This window comes from Salmo salar, chromosome 12, assembly GCF_965601325.2.
Source record: "Salmo salar chromosome 12, fSalSal1, whole genome shotgun sequence".
Taxonomy (NCBI): domain Eukaryota; kingdom Metazoa; phylum Chordata; class Actinopteri; order Salmoniformes; family Salmonidae; genus Salmo; species Salmo salar.
The window spans coordinates 59,074,633-59,091,464 of NC_138302.1; the positions used below are offsets into that span (position 1 = coordinate 59,074,633).

General features: G+C 43.2%; 1 protein-coding gene and 1 long non-coding RNA gene across 2 annotated transcripts in view; one reads left to right on the forward strand and one right to left on the reverse strand.

Moving 5' to 3' along the window:
- Positions 1-15,554, reverse strand: part of LOC106565333 (uncharacterized) — a 34,480-nt gene extending 18,926 nt beyond the window's left edge. Inside the window, exon 1 of the long non-coding RNA XR_001319656.3 lies at positions 15,213-15,554. This is a non-coding gene — a long non-coding RNA (uncharacterized LOC106565333). The remainder of the gene's footprint in view (positions 1-15,212) is intronic.
- A 564-nt stretch (positions 15,555-16,118) lies between these two features.
- Positions 16,119-16,832, forward strand: part of cfap20dc (CFAP20 domain containing) — a 59,083-nt gene continuing 58,369 nt past the window's right edge. Inside the window, exons 1-2 of the mRNA XM_014132319.3 lie at positions 16,119-16,473; positions 16,578-16,667. Coding sequence (XP_013987794.1) covers positions 16,453-16,473; positions 16,578-16,667 — 111 coding nt within the window. The 5' untranslated portion in view covers positions 16,119-16,452. The remainder of the gene's footprint in view (positions 16,474-16,577; positions 16,668-16,832) is intronic.

Consider the following 16,832-nt stretch of genomic DNA (forward strand, 5'->3'; position numbering starts at 1 on the left):
TCCTTAATGCAACCGCTGTGTCAGATGTTAAAATAGCTTTACGAAGAAAGCACATTTTTCAATATTCTGAGTACATAGCTCGCCATCAAAGCAAGCTATACAGATACCCGCCAAGTTCTGGGGTCAACTAAACTCAGAATTAGTATTATAAATATTCTCTTACCTTTGCTGATCTTCATCAGAATGCACTCACAGGACTCCTACTTCCACAAGAAATGTTATTTTTGTTCGAAATACTCCATATTTATGTCCAAATACCTCCGTTTTGTTCGTGCGTTCAGATCACTATCCAAAGGCATAACGCGCGAGCGTAAATCCAGACACGAAAAGTCAAATAGTTCCATTAGCGTTTGTAGAAACATGTCAAACGTTGTTTACAATCAATCCTTAGGGTCTTTTTTAATATAAAACGTTGATAATATTCCAACCGGACAATAGCGTATTCATTCAAGAAGAAAAAGAAGGAACGGCGCCCTGGCGGGCTCGCGCATCACCAAGTCCTTTGTCCTCAGGCAGTCCACTCATTGACTGAGCTCCTATTTTCTGCCCAGTAACAGGAGAAGGATGAAACACGTTTCTAAAGGCTGTTGACAGCCAATGGAAGCCTTGGGAAGTGCAACGTGACCCCACAGACACTGTAGTTTCGATAGGGATTCAAAAGAAGAACTACAATTCTCAGATTTCCCACTTCCTGGTTGGATTTTCTCAGGTTTTTGCCTGCCATATGAGTTCTGTTATACTCACAGACATCATTCAAACAGTTTTAGAAACTTCAGAGTGTTTTCTATCCAAATCAACTAATAATATGCAAATATTTGACTCTGGGCCCGAGTATTAGGCAGTTTACTCTGGGCACGCTTTTCATCCGAATATGAAAATACTGCCCCCTATACCTTAAAAAGTTAAACGAGCAAAGCGTCAACACAGGATTAAGATTGAAACCGGCTCTGACGCTCATCAGATGTGGCAGGGCTTGAAAACTATTACGGACTACGAGCCTACCAGACAAGCTAAATGCCTTTTATGTTTGCTTCGAGGCAAGCAACACCGAAGCATGCACGAGAGCACCAGCTGTTCTGGATGACTGTATGATAACGCTCTCGGTAGCCGATGTGAACAAAACCTTTAAACAGGTCAACATTCATAAAGCCGCGGGATCAGACAGAATACCAGGACGTGTACTCAAAGTATGTGCGACCAACTGGCAAGTGTCTTCACTAACATTTTCAACCTCTTCCTGACCGGGTCTGTAATACCTACATGTTTCAAGCAGACCACCATAGTCCCTGTGCCCAAGGAAGCGAAGATAACCTGCCTAAATGATTACCGTCCCGTTGAAAGGCTGGTTATGGCTCACATCAACAGCATCCTCCCGGATACCCTAGACCCACTCCAATTCTCATACTGCCCCCAACAGATACACAGATGACGCAATCTCAATCACACTCCACACTGCCCTTTTCCACCTGGGAAAAAGGAACACCTATGTGAGAATGCTGTTTATTGACTACAGCTCAGCGTTCAACACCATAGTGCCCACGAAGCTCAACACTATGCTAAGGACCCTGGAACTAAACACCTCCCTCTGCAACTGGATCCTGGACTTCCTGATGGGCCACCCCCAGATGGTAAGGGTAGGTAACAACACATCTGCCACGCTGATCCTCAACACTGGGGCCCCTCAGGGGTGTGTACTCAGTCCGATCCTGTACTCCCTGTTCACCCACGACTGCGTGGCCAACACGAGTCCAACGCCATAATAAAGTTTGCTGATGACACAACAGTGGTAGGCCTCATTACCGACAACAATGGCAGTGTGGTGCCAGGACAACAACCTCACCCTCAATGTGAGCAAGACAAAGGAGATGATCGACTACAGAAAAAGGCGGGCCGAACAAGCCCACATTAACATCGACGGGGCTGTAGTTGAGCGGGTCGAGAGTTTCAAGTTCCTTGGTGTCCACATCACCAACAATCTATCATGGTCCAAACACATCAAGACAGTCTTGAAGAGGGCACGACAAAACAGTTTCCCACCTCAGGAGACTGAAAAGATTCGGCATGGGTCCCCAGATCCTCAAAAAGGTCTACAGCTGCACCATCGAGAGCATCCTGACCGGTTGCATCACCGCCTGGTATGGCAACTGCTCGGCATCTGACCGTAATGTGCTACAGAGGGTAGTGCGAGCGGCCCAGTACATCACTGGGGCCAAACTTCCTGCAATCCAGGACCTATATAATAGGCGGTGCCAGAAATTGTCAGAGACTCCGGTCACCCAAGTCACAGACTGTTTTCTCTGCTACCGCACTGCAAACAGTACCGGACCGCCAAGTCTAAGACCAAAAGGCTCCTAAGCAACTTCTACCCTCAAGCCATAAGACTGCTGAACAATTAATCAAATGGCCACCGGACAATTTACATTGATACCACCGCCCCATTTGTTTAGTACACTGCTGCTACTCGCTGTTTATTATCTATGCATAGTCACTTCACCCCTACCTCCATGTACAAATTACCTCTAATCTGTACCCCCGCACAGTAACTCGGTACCAGTACTCCCTGTATATAGCCTCGTTATTTTTATGTTACTGTGTTACTTTTTATTATTTTTACATTAGTTTATTTGGTATATATCTTCTTAACTCTTCTTGAACTGCACTGTTGGTTAAGGGCTTGTAAGTATTTCACGGTAAGGTCTACACTTGTTGTATTCGGCGCATGTGACAAATAAATCTTGATTTGACATGACAAAGTTTAAAAGGGTCAATCAGCAGTTGAAAGACAAAGTGCAGTCCCCGCCACTGTTTCAATAAAAAGCTGAGGGATAGGGATGGAGAAATGTAATCACACTCAAATTCATAGGCAGAGCTAAGGATGCAAGGACTGATCATCCATGATATCCAAAATAATAGTTTTAACCATGTTTTGAGGTTTTAACCAGCGTTTGTTCATATTTACTTTGTTTATAAACATTGGACTAAAGCAAGCTTGTGTTTTGGGTTCTGATGGGGTAAGATAGTTGAATTAAGCACAAGGCATTTCTAACTTATATTCTTCAATAATCAAAAAACGTATGTAGCAACTGCTGATTGCCGCTTTAAAGAGTTCCAAAACGAACTGCCAACGTTAACCTGTTGTTTTTTTCTGTGGCGAAAACACACCAAGCTTCTCGCCCGCTCCAAATTTCCGCCAATTTTGAGAACGCTTTGTTTTTCTATAATAAATATTTATTCATGTTTCCCCAAGTTTTACATCCTTTCTGTTAAATCTACATTCCATCACCTCTTAAAATAATTGCTGGCATTCCACCATTTCAGCCCATTGCCTACCGTTGTAGACATTTCGGGCCCTAAACACACTGTGTAAAGTGCACATTTGTTAGACGCACGAGGTAGAAGTTCATTTTATTTCCATCAAATGCGTTAGCTCCTTCATATGTGTCAGGTTCGGTACATGGCTTAGGAGCCTTTAACCAGTGCTCGCACAGTCGCGTTCCTATAGGCCGACCTGGCTTTCCTGCAAGAGTGACACCAGTTGTGTGGACAGTATGTCCCAGTGAGGGGCTAAGCCAATATACAGATGTAGGATCTTAATTTGAATAGTTTCTCACAACAGGAAATGTGAATTATTATGTGGATTATAATTAAATGGACATTTTTGTAGGGGTTAATACATTTTTCATTGGGGCAAATCAAGTCTGAACATTTAAAGTGGAAATTATAAACTTTAGAAGCCGCAGTCTGGCGGACTGATTTCGGTAATTGGGAGGAGAGGCTTAGGCCTATAGCCTCCTGGGTCCGAATGGAGTAGACAGGTTTGCCTGCTCCAAGGCATTTAAGTGGTTTTTTATTATGAAGTTGATTTGAGAAGTATGTAGGCTAGATATTATCGTTTTTTTGCAAGTCTGGACCACCTGATTCATCGGGAAATAAAAGCACTATAGCCTAGCTTTGCACTTGATCCTGCCTGTCTTCAGCAGCAACATTTCTGTCCTTCCAACTGCTGCAAGGTCCCTATTTTACATTTTCACTGCTCAACTATGCTGCTCATATGATTATGCACAAAGTCATTATCCAAAGGTGATTACCGAGAAGCAATAACATCACATTAAGAAGTAAATTTATCATCCAATCAGTCAGTGTGCTGATAGCTTGATGTACAATATGATTACAAAATGTCCTCGATTGAACCAAACCAAACTCTCTCTGGCTCATGCCCCAACCCCTATTACTGTATGAGAATGATGGTGGCCATTACACTTAAATGGACATGAAGTCATGTCTGAGTCAGTTTTCTATGCAGAGGTCACATTGGCTACATTCTCTGCCTGTATTCTTGTAAGTTTAAAAGAATGAGTGTTATGTGAACAAAGAGATTCCGGAATGTTTTGAATCAAATTGTTCTGGGCTGGCCTTCCGTTGTAGTGAACACCTGTAATTTTTGTGGATGAGAAGTGTGTGTGTGCGTGCGTGTGAGAGAGTGTGAGTGTGATACGTCTAGCGTACAATGTGTGTGTGTGCATGCATGACATGAATTTACATCAACTGACACGTTGGACCTCTTGTAGGGAGCAAATTCTATTAAGGGATATTTCCATGATCCATAACAGCTCACAAAATCTAATTTAGCTCTAATTTGCTGTTGTCATCATCATTATTATTGCAATACATGTAAATACAGGAACTCCATATGCCTTAGCTAAACCTTTATATTCAAATGAGGCTCACTTTTCTCTGTGGATGATCACTGGAGCAAACCAAGCTGAATAGCTGTGTGTGTGTGTGTGTGTGTGTGTGTGTGTGTGTGTGTGTGTGTGTGTGTGTGTGTGTGTGTGTGTGTGTGTGTGTGTGTGTGTGTGTGTGTGTGTGTGTGTGTGGTGGTGTTGTGTGTTCATTCTGTTTGCTTATTTCAGTTTATATTTCTATTTGGCAGAAACATTGCCTCCAAACCTACATTATGGTACGAAAGATGCTCTACAATTTGCAACGGTGCTCAGTAGAGCAGCACTGTCAATGCACCGAGCGCTGAGAAACAACATACGTCTCAAATCTTCTCATGAAAAACACATTTGTTGTCATGTCATCCATCCCAATGAGTCACACAATCAATGAACAGGAACAATCAAGGAAGTCAATTTCATGCCTTTATAACAGGATTGCTTCTGTCCCACTCCTTGCCCCAACCTGGGCTCGAACCAGGGACCCTCTAAACACATCAACAACTGACTCCCATGAAGCATCGTTACCTATCGCTCCACAAAATCCATGGACCTTGCAGAGCAAGGGAAATAAATACTTCAAGGTCTCAGAACGAGTGACGTCGCCGATTGAAATAATAGCCTGCAATTTCACACCGGTCATACCTTTAATGGTTTTGATACCTCTGTCTATGTGTATCACACTTTCCTAAGCTTAGCAGTGAATTCAAAAGTAAGAGTTAGGCCTATGCAGTGGTACTATACGGTATGCATGGGAGGCAATTTGACTTTAAAGGGGTATTGTTACTGTATGTTCTTAGCTCCCAGAGTATTGGGCATTATCCATCCATGAAGTGTTCATTAGGCATGCGTTAAAGCGAAGGTACTGTATCCCCCTTCAGCAATTTTTATTTCACCATTATTTAACCAGGTAGGCCAGTTGAGAACAAGATCAAGCAAGCAAAGCCCTCTATTCTTATACTCGGTAGTGAATGATATTCCTAAATTAACTTTCGGGATTACAGTCAGAGTAGCGTGAGCCAAATTAAATGATTTATGTTTGCCATTAATGAGAACAAAGTACAGTATCAGTCAAAAGTTTGGACACAACTACTCATTCTATGAAATAACACATAACACATACATCATGTAGTAACCAAAAAAGTGTTAAACAAATCAAAATATATTTTATATTTGAGATTCATCAAAGTAGCCACCCTTTGCCTTGATGACAGCTTTGCACACTCTTGGCATTCTCTCAACCAGCTTCATGAGGAATGCTTTTCCAGCAGTCTTGAAGGAGTTCCCACATATGCTGACCACTTCTTGGCTGCTTTTCCCTCACTCTGCAGTCCAAATCATCCCAAACCATCTCAATTGGGTGGAGGTCGGGTGATTGTGGAGGCCAGGTCATCTGAGGCAGCACTCCATCACTCTCCTTGGTCAAATAGCCCTTACACAGCCTGGAGGTGTGTTGGGTCATTGTCCTGTTGAAAAACAAATGATAGTCCCACTAAGCGCAAACCTGATGGGATGGCGTATCTCTCCAGAATGGTGTGGTAGCCTTGCTGGTTAAAAGTGCCTTGAATTCAAAATATATCCCAGACAGTGTCACCAGCAAAGCACCCCCACTCCATCAAACATCCTCCTTCTCCATGCTTCACGGTGGGAACCCCACATGCGGAGATCATCCATTCACCTATTCTGTGTCTCACAAAGACACGGAGGTTGGAAACAAAAATCTCACATTTGGACTCATCAGGCCAAAGGACAGATTTCCAGCAGTCTAATGTCTATTGTTCATGTTTCTTGGCCCAAGCAAGTCTATTCTTATTATTGTTGTCCTTTAGTAGTGGTTTCTTTGCAGCAATTCAACCACAAAGGCCTGATTTCACGCAGTCTCCTCTGAACAGTTGATGTTGAGATGTGTCTGTTACTTGAACTCTGTGAAGCATTTATTTGGGCTGCAATCTGAGGTTCAGGTAACTCTAATGAACGTATCCTCTGCAGCAGAGGTAACTATTGGTCTTCCTTTCCTATGGCGGTCCTCAGGAGAGCTAGTTTCATCATAGCGCTTGATGGGTTTTGCGACTGCACTTGAAGAAACGTTAAAAGTTCTTGAAATTTTTCAGATTGACGAACCTTCATGTCTTAAAGTAATGATGGACTATTGTTTATCCTTGCTTATTTGAGCTGTTCTTGACACAATATGGACTTGGTCTTTTACCAAATAGGGATATCTTCTGTATACCACCCCTACCTTGTCACAACACAACTGATTGTCTCAAACGCATTAAGAGAGAAAGAAATTCGACAAGGCACACCTGTTAATTGTCCCAACTTTTGACTGGGACTGTATATTTGCAATCTATATATGACCAAAAGTATGTGGACACATGCTCATCGGATATCTCATTCCAAAATCATGGGCATTAATATGGGGTTGGTCCCCCCTTTGCAGCTGTAACAGCCACCGCTCTACTGGGAAGACTTTCCACTAGATGTTGGAACATTGCTGCGGGAACTTGGTTCCATTCAGCCACAAGAGCATTAGTGAGGTCAGGCACTGATGTTGGTCGATTAGGCCTGGCTTGCAGTCGGCGTTCCAATTCATCCCAAAAGTGTTAGATGAGGTTGAGGTCAGGGCTCTGTGCAGGCCAGTCAAGTTCTTCCACACCGATCTCGACGAGGGCACCGATCTCGACGGGGGCACTGTCATGCTGAAACAGGAAAGGGTCTACCCCAAACTGTTTCCACAAAGTTGGAAGCACAGGATCGTCTAGAATGTCATTATATGCTGTAGCGTTGTGATTTCTCTTCATTGGAACTAAGTGGACTAGCCTGAACCATGAAAAACAGCGCCTGACCTTCATTCCTCCTTCACCAAACTTTAGAGTTGGAATTATGCATTAGGGCATGTAGAGTTCTCCTGCCAAACCCAGATTCGTCCGACGGACTGCCAGATGGTGAAGCGTGATTCATCACTCCAGAGAACGCTTTTCCACTGCTCCAGATTCCAATGGCGGCGAGCTTTACACCACTCCAGTCAACTTTTGGCATTGTACATGGTGATTTTAGGCTTGTGTGCGGCTGCTCGGCCATGGAAACCCACTTCATGAAGCTCCCGACGAACAGTTATTGTGCTGACGTTGTTTCCAGAGGCAGTTTGGAATCCAGTAGTGAGTGTTGCAACCGAGGTCAGACGATTTTTACATACTACGCGCTTCAGAGCTCGACGGTCCCGTTCTGTGAGCTTGTATGGCCTACCACTTCGTGGTTGAGCCGTTGTTACTCCTAAACGTTTCCACTTCAGAATAACAGCGCTTACAGTTGATCAGGGCAGCTCTAGCATGGCATACATTTGACAAACTGACTTGTTGGAAAGGTGGCATCGTCTGACGTTGAAAGTCACTGAGCTCTTCAGTAAGGCCATTCTACTGCCAATGTTTCTCTCTGGAGATTGCATGGCTGTGTGCTCGATTTTATAGACCTATCAGAATTGGGTGCGTATGAAATCGCCAAATCCACTCATTTGAAGGGGTGTCCACATACTTTTGTATATATATGCATAACAAAGAGACACATGATTGTATACAAATGTAAGCAAGGTTTGAAATGAATATGTTTTACTCAAATATTATATCTGTTTGTGCTTCTTGAGGTCAATTTGCAGACTACAAAATTTGTATTACTGTATTCCGACCATCCGCTCAAGAAAGTTGATGATCCCTGCCCTAGACCCACTACAATTTTCATACTGCCCCAACAGCTCCACGAATGACGCAATCGCCATCTGGACAAGAGGAACACCTATGTAAGAATGCTGTTCATTGACTACAGCTCAGCTTTCAACACCATAGTTCCCTCCAAGCTCATAACTAAGCTCAGGGCCCTGGGTCTGAATCCTGCCCTGTGCAACTGGGCCCTGGACTTTCTGAGGGGCCGACCCCAGGTGTTGAAGGTAGGCAACAGCAAATGGGGGCCCCACAAGGGTGCGTGCTCAGCCCCCTCCCATACTCTCTGTTCACTCATGACTGCGTGGCCACACATGTCTCCAACTCAATCATCAAGTTTGCTGATAACACAACAGTGATAAACCTGATTAGCAACAATGACGAGACAGCCTACAGGGAGGTCAGTGACCTGGCAGTGTGGGGACGGAACGATAACCTCTCCCTCAACGTCAGTAAGACCAAGGAGCTGATCGTGGACCACAGGAAACAGGGGGGTGAGCACGCCCCCATCCACATCGACTGGGCTACAGTGGAGCAGGATGAGAGCTTCAAGTTCCTTGGTTTCCAAATCACTAAGAATTTAAAATGGTCCACACACATGCGCACAGTTGTGAAGAAGGCACGACAGTGGCTCTTCCCCCTCATGAGGCTGAAAAGGCTTGGCATGGGCTCCTAGCTGGGGTCATCATCGGTTAAGGTAAATATAAAAAAATGTCAGATAACTATTTGAATTTACACACAAAATAACCTGAAGCTAGTTTAAGTTTTGCTAACAGTGTCATTTTGCTCTTTATGTCTCCATAAGGGTTACCTCGGTGGAAGCCAACAATCTTCTCCAGTTGGAGCAGTTGGACGGTCGACCACTGAAAGCCCTGAAGCCCAACATTTCGGTGAAGCCCGTGAGACAAAGTACAGTTGAAGTCGGAAATGTACATACACCTTACCAAATACATTAAAACTCAGTTTTCACAATTCCTGACATTTAATCCTAGTAAAAATGCCCTGTCTTAGGTCAGTTAGGATCACCACTTTATTTTAAGAATGTGAAATGTCAGAATAATAGTAGAGAGAATTATTTATTTCAGCTTTTCTTTCATTCATCACATTCCCAGTGGGTCAGAAGTTTACATACACTCAATTAGTATTTGGGAGCAATGCACTTAAATTGTTTAACTTGGGTCAAACGTTTTGCGTAACCTTCCACAAGCTTCCCACAATAAGTTGGGTGAAATTTGTCCCATTCCTCCTGACAGAGCTGGTGTAACTGAGTCAGGTTGTAGGCCTCCTTGCTCGCACACACTTTTTCAGTTCTGCCCACATATTTTCTATAGGATTGAGGTCAGGGATTTGTGATGGCCACTCCAATAACTTGACTTTGTTGTCCTTAAGCCATTTTGCCACAACTTTGGAAGTATGCTTGGGGTCATGGTCCATTTGGAAGACCCATTTGCGACAAAGCTTTAACTTCCTGACTGATGTCTCGAGATGTTGCTTAAATATTGCCACATACTTTTCCTGACTCATGATGCCATCTATTTTGTGAAGTGCACCAGTCCCTCCTGCAGCAAACACCCCCACAACATGATGCTGCCACCCATGTGCTTCATGGTTGGGATGGTGTTCTTCGGCTTGCAAGCCTCCCCCTTTTTCCTCCAAACATAACGATGGTCATTATGGCCAAACAGTTATATTTTTGTTTCATCAGACCAAAGGATATTTCTCCAAAAAGTACAATCTTTGTCCCCATGTGCAGTTGCAAACCGTAGTCTGGCTTTTTTATGGCGGTTTTGGAGCAGTGGCTTCTTCCTTGCTGAGCGGCCTTTCAGGTTATGTCTATATAGAACTTGTTTTACTGTGGATATAGATACTTTTGTACCTGTTTCCTCCAGCATCTTCACAAGGAGACGCGTTCTGGGATTGATTTGCACTTCTCGCACCAAAGTACGTACATCTCTAGGAGACAGAGCGCGTCTCCTTCCTGAGCGGTATGACAGCTGCGTGGTCCCATGGTGTTTATACTTGTGTACTATTGTTTGTACAGATGAACGTGGTACCTTCAGGAGTTTGGAAATTGCTCCCAAGGATGAACCAGACTTGTGGAGGTCTACACATTTTTTTCTGAGGTCTGATTGGGTGATTTCTTTTGATTTTTCCCATGATGTCAAGCAAAGAGGCACTGCGTTTGAAGGTAGACCTTGAAATACATCCACAGGTACGCCTCCAATTGACTCCAATTATATAAATTAGCCTATCAGAAGCTTCTAAAGCCATGACATAATTTCTGGAATTTTCCAATGCCACAACTTCCGCCGAAGTCCGTCCCTCTCCTTGTTCGGCCGGCGTTCGGCGGTTGACGTCACCGGCCTTCTAGCCATCTGTCACGTCCTGACCGGTATAGGGGTTGTTTGTTATTGTGGTTTGGTCAGGACGTGGCAGGGGTATTTGGTTTATGTGGTTCGGGGGTGTGTCTATGTAGAGGGGTAGTTGATTTATGTATTCCGGGGTTTTTGGTCACTGTTCTATGTTTATGTATTTCTCTGTTCTATCTAGTTTAGTCTATTTCTATGTGTAGGTAATTGGGGTGTGGACTCTCGATTGGAGGCAGGTGTTTTCTAGTTGCCTCTGATTGAGAGTCCTATAAATAGGTATGTGTTTGTGGTTGTAGTTTGTGGGAGGTTGTTCTTGTATTGCTGTATGTTGCCTTCAAGACTGTTTTTCGTCGTTCATCGTTTTCTTGTTTTGTTGGTTATAAGTGTTCAGATTAAAAGTTTAATTATGAGCACTCAACCCGCTGCACCTTGGTCCATTCCTCACGATGAACGTTACAGAACCTCCCACCAAACCCGGACCAAGCAGCGGGCCCAGGAGGAGGAAGGATCCTGGACCAGGGAGAAAAATGTGTGGAGTACATCGTGGACATGGGAGGAGATAATGGCAGGGGACAAGACCCTGCCATGGAAATAGGTTGAGAAGGCAAGAGAGGAACGGAGAAAGTGGAATAAAGACCAGGACATTTACTTGGGTACACGGTTGGTATTTAAGCCGGAGAGGCAGCCTCAATAAAAAAAAAATGGGGGGGCACACGGGTAGTTTGGCGGGGCCTGGATTGGGCCGCAAGCCAACTCCCCGTGCTTATTGGGGCCAGACTATTACTGGTCAGGTCCCGTGCGTTGGAGTGATGCGCACGGCGTCAAGGCCAAGCATTTATAGGCCGGTGTGCGCGGTACCAGCGCCCCGTATTTGCCAGGGGAAAGCGGGTATCCAGCCAGGAAGGGTGGAGCCAGTACTGCGCTCAAGACCGCCAGTGCACCTTCACGGTCCAGTCTATCCTGTTCCCGCTCCTCGCACTAGCCGTGAAGTGCGTGTCTCTAGTCTGGCGCAGCTCAAGCCAGCACCACGCACTAGGCTTCCAGTGCATCAGCCCAGTCCAGTATGTCCTGTTCCCGCTCCTCGCACTAGCCTTGAAGTGCGTGTCTCCAGTCTGATACCTCCAGTACCAGCACCACGCACTAGGCTTCCAGTACATCAGCCCAGTCCAGTATGTCCTGTTCCCGCTCCTCACACTAGCCCTGAGGTGCGTGTCTCCAGTCTGATACCTCCAGTACCAGCACCACGCACCAGGCTCCAGTGCATCAGCCCAGTCCAGCTCGTCATGTCCCTACTCCTCGTACTAGCCCTGTGGTGCGTATCATTACTCTGACGCGTCCTAAGTTTAATTATGAGCACTCAACCCGCTGCACCTTGGTCCATTCCTCACGACGAATCCACTTTTCATTTTCCATTTGTTTTGTCTTTGTCTTACACACCTGGTTTCAATCCCCCAATTACTTGTTCATTATTTAACCCTCTGTTCCCCCATGTTTGTTTGTGAGTGATTGTTTTTATGTAATACGGTCCGTTTATTGTGGGCTCGCTTATTTTGTATTGTATTTGTCTATGTGTGTGAATTTGTCTGTCCATCGTCCGTCATCTGTTTTGTCTGATGTTTTCCCCACACTTGTTTTCACTAATTGGCTGCATTGTTTTCACTAATTGCTCCCCACCTCAAGACGGTAGGTATTTTACTACGTTACATCTTGTTGTATATTGTATGTTATTGTAAATAACCTTAATAACCTGTTGTAATATTGTTTTAACTGTGTATAAAGATGTGTTTTCTTGCAGACATTGGCTGTGAAGTTGGTAAGTTGTTTGGTAAGTATATAGCATATGTATCTGTCAAGTATTCAAAGTAATGTTTACAAGCATGTACATGTTTGTATATTTTTCCAATTGTTTGCTGGTAAATATTTGAAACTTGCTCAAATTGGCTGTAAATGTATGCATTTGCATATTAAATGTATTCATGGCAAGTAACATTTTAAATTGACTGAAATTGACAGTTCAATTGCCCAGTTATTTACTGGTCCTTAACCCCTTCTCCCTAGCCATTTATCTTTCGTGTCCAATTCCAAATCAAATTTTAGGCCAGGGTTGGTATGGAATTGGACATTGGTTTCTAGTTAGTGTTTGCATATCTGGAGGTTCTAGATTTGTGTATGTAATATGGCAGAAGTCTCCCAGAGTCCGTTACACAGCAGGGTTGAGTCATCACCATATTGCTACACCTATCCAAGCCCCATCAGGTCAAGCACTACAAAGATAGAGTAGGGGTTTAAAGGCCTTAATTAAAAACAAAATACTTCTCTCGGCCTTGACGTGGTGAGAGGGCTTCCAACTCAACCAGGCCCATGTTATTGAACCCATGACTGTGACTGGCTGCCTGTCAAGGACAAGTGACAGGAAGAACTAGCCGCAGCATCTCTTGATTCCGCCTCTTTCCTCTCTCCTCATCCTTTAACTCTTTCTCTCCTCTCCCTCCAGACGAAATTCTACATCTAGTGACTTCTGATTGGCCAACAATCTGCCCACTCATCCCATCTCCTCCTCCATCTCATTACATAATTTTTATTTAACCTGTATTTAACTATCATCTAAAACTACTGTTATTGTCATGTTGTCATTATTTGCTAATAAAGTTTGCTATGCAGGCTCACAGGGCCCTACAGACTTACGTACACTGACACTCCAACACATTCCAACACTCACTCCATCATTTGCTCACACACACATACAGTAATATGCACATACAGTGCATTCAGAAAGTATTCAGACCCCTTTAGTTTTTCCACAAGTTACAGCCTTATTCTAAAATTAAAATAAATAAAAAGGTCCTCATTAATCTACGCACAATACTCAATAATGACAAAGTGAAAACAGGTAGTTAGAATTTTTTTGCACATTTACTACAAATAAAAAATACTGGATAATCTCTTGAAATAGTTGAACACATTATTATATTTTTTTTATTTAATCTTTATTTAACTAGGCAAGTCGGTTAAGAACAAATTCTTATTTACAATGACAGCCTACACCGGCCAAACCCGGACGAAGCTGGGACAATTGTGCTCCACCCTATGAGACTCCCAATCACAACTGGTTGTGATACAGGCTGGATACGAACCAGGGACTGTAGTGACACCTCTAGCACTGAGATGCAGTGCCTTAGACCGCTGCGGAACTCGGAAGCGCAGCGGTTATTACTCCAACCTGGTGAAAGTGACAAACTGACAAAGTTTTAATTTTCACCAAAAACAACCTTATATCGAAGAAAAACCTTTGATTTAACGGCCTGCACATGTGCAGTTCGGCGAGAGACGACCGTTAGACCCGATGATGTGTTTCTGTGCATGAACTTAGATAGCCAACACCGCCATGACATCGCTTACAAGTGTGATCAGGGATTTCTATTGGAGAAACAGTTTCTGCATATCTTAATACTGTACTGTCTTTGATTAAACTGTTATTGTTCCTGTGTTATAACACTAAGCAACATTTTATTAGCACGATGTTAAATAATAATTTGGTAATTGCATTTTAATTGCATAACAGTGAGTTGAGAGTTTAAAACTACTCTACTTTATTCAACTTGTGTGATAACTCACTTATTAAGCAATTAAAAAGCAATTTCTAAAGTCCTATATAACAACAATGTTGCTATTGAAGAAATCATAAAGTTACTACATGAACTTGATGTCAAGTGTTACTGTATTAGCTTACACGTATGTGTCACTCATTATGATATATTTCTTAGTCATTTTGAAAATGCAAAACTGTTCTACTCTAATTTTGAGATGAGTCAATTTATTGCCTAGATCTAGCTTAATGCCTGAAAGTGTCATTTATCAGATTTTTTCAGGCTTAAACATTTGTCTTGTTTGCTTTACATTTGTAGCATTTCTTTCAATTATTTTGATTGATAAATGTTAAAGGTAGACTCAGCAATATGACGTAGATTCACTAAGTAAACAGCATAGTGTGTCAATTTCTGCAACACCTAAGAGCGTTGAAGTGCGAGGCTAAACTTCTCCGCTGTTTTGGTCCCATGGTTCCCACGCTGTAAGAGCGTGAAGCAAATCTGTGCACATGCACAGTGTGACTGTGTGAGAGTGAAGTCTTGCATCTCACTCATCTCAATATTTGGTGCTGTTCGTAAAATGTTCTCCAATCATTAAGCATTTAATTCTAGGCTATATATACACACACATACACACACACACACACACACACACACACACACACACACACACACACACACACACACACTCAACAAAAATATAAATGCAAGATGTAAAGCGTTGGTCCCATGTTTCATGAGATGAAATAAAATATCTCAGAAATGTTCCATATGCACAAAAAGCATATTCTCAACAACAAAAATCACAGAAATGTGTTTACATACCTGTTAGTGAGGATGTATCCTTTGCCAAGATAATCCATCCAAGAAGCTGATTAAACAGCATGATCATTACACAGGTGCACCTTGTGCTGGGGACAATAAAAGGCCACTCTAAAATGTTCAGTTTTGTCATACAACACAATGCCACAGATGCCTCAAGTTTTGAGGGAGTGTGCAATTGGCATTCTGACTGCAGAAATGTAATGTTAATTTCTCTACCATAAGCCACCTCCAATGCCATTTTAGAGAATTTGGCAGTACGTCCAACCGGCCTCACAACCGCAGGCCAAGTGTAACCACGCCAGCCCAGGACCTCCACATCCGGCTTCTTCATCGTCTGAGACCAGCCACCGGGACAGGTGATGAAACTGAGGAGTATTTATGTTTCTAATAATGCCCTTTTCTGGGGAAAAACGTATTCTGATTGGCTGGGCCTGACTCCCAAGTGGGTGGGCCTATGCTCTCCCAGGCCCACCGATGGCAGCGCCGTGATTTCCTTATATGAACTGTAACTCTGTAAAATCCTTGAAATGATGTTGAATTTATATTTTTGTTTAGTATTAAAGCCAGGCACCACACCCTCATAGGGTAATTTGGCTGATAAATGCTGATATTTGCATATAGCACAAATCCCTGTTTTTTGGACACGGGATGTCAGCCTAAATATTTTGGTTTCATTTTGTTAAGACATTCCTGGACTGGACCTTCATCCTTCTATCTGTAAAATACTAAAGACATGTATGTAAAATGCATTTTTGGCCGTCTAGAAGCTGTCTTTTGCTGTTTTAAAGCTAATTTCCTGCAATTCTACACATTTTACTATCATATGCAGACTGGGATAGACCGGCTAGATCTGATCTCGTTACAGTAGTGCAGCCTCGTGCTTCAATGTAGCGTCCTGTCACCATGGAGACACCCCGACTCAAATGACTAGGGAACTTGACTGTGGATTTTAGCTAGCAGACTTTGGCATTTGCCAGTTAGCTAGCAAACATTGAAACTCACGGATGAAGAATTATTTAGAGAATTTGCTCTGTTTTGGAACACTCCCGTGTCCAGCGTGCTGACAATCTTTGACTGTAAAGCCAACACTGGACTGATAGCTAAAGACGCATGCCGAGGTTAAATAAAATCTAACGTTACTGTAGCCAGCTATTGGAAGTGGTCGCATGTCAGTCCAGAATGTTATCTAGCTAGCTAACATTAGTGGTTGACAAAGGAAAGAAGATATCCTACCTGAAACATGTTTAAGAACGAATATCAGGTAAACCTTAGTTTAACAAATATTCAATGTACAACATAGCCTGACCGTTACCTCTCAAACACTCACTGTCTGTGTCCTGAAAACGAATGGCATTTCCTTCAAAGGGTGGAGCTGCTGTAGAGATCTTCAGTGCACAAGGGAAAGATCCTGTCGCAAAATGGAAACTTTGTGGAGGAAAATCAGCTATAAATAAAGTGAGTTTCATATTGAGCCAGACATATTGCATGATTTTTCACATTCAATTGTAGGTCGGAAAAAATCGCACCCTCCCCCTCTGTGCTTCTTCCTGTTCTCAGTCTGTCTGTCTGTCTCCCTGCCTGTCTGCGCCTTAGGTTATACGTTATAAAAGCCAAGCCGAT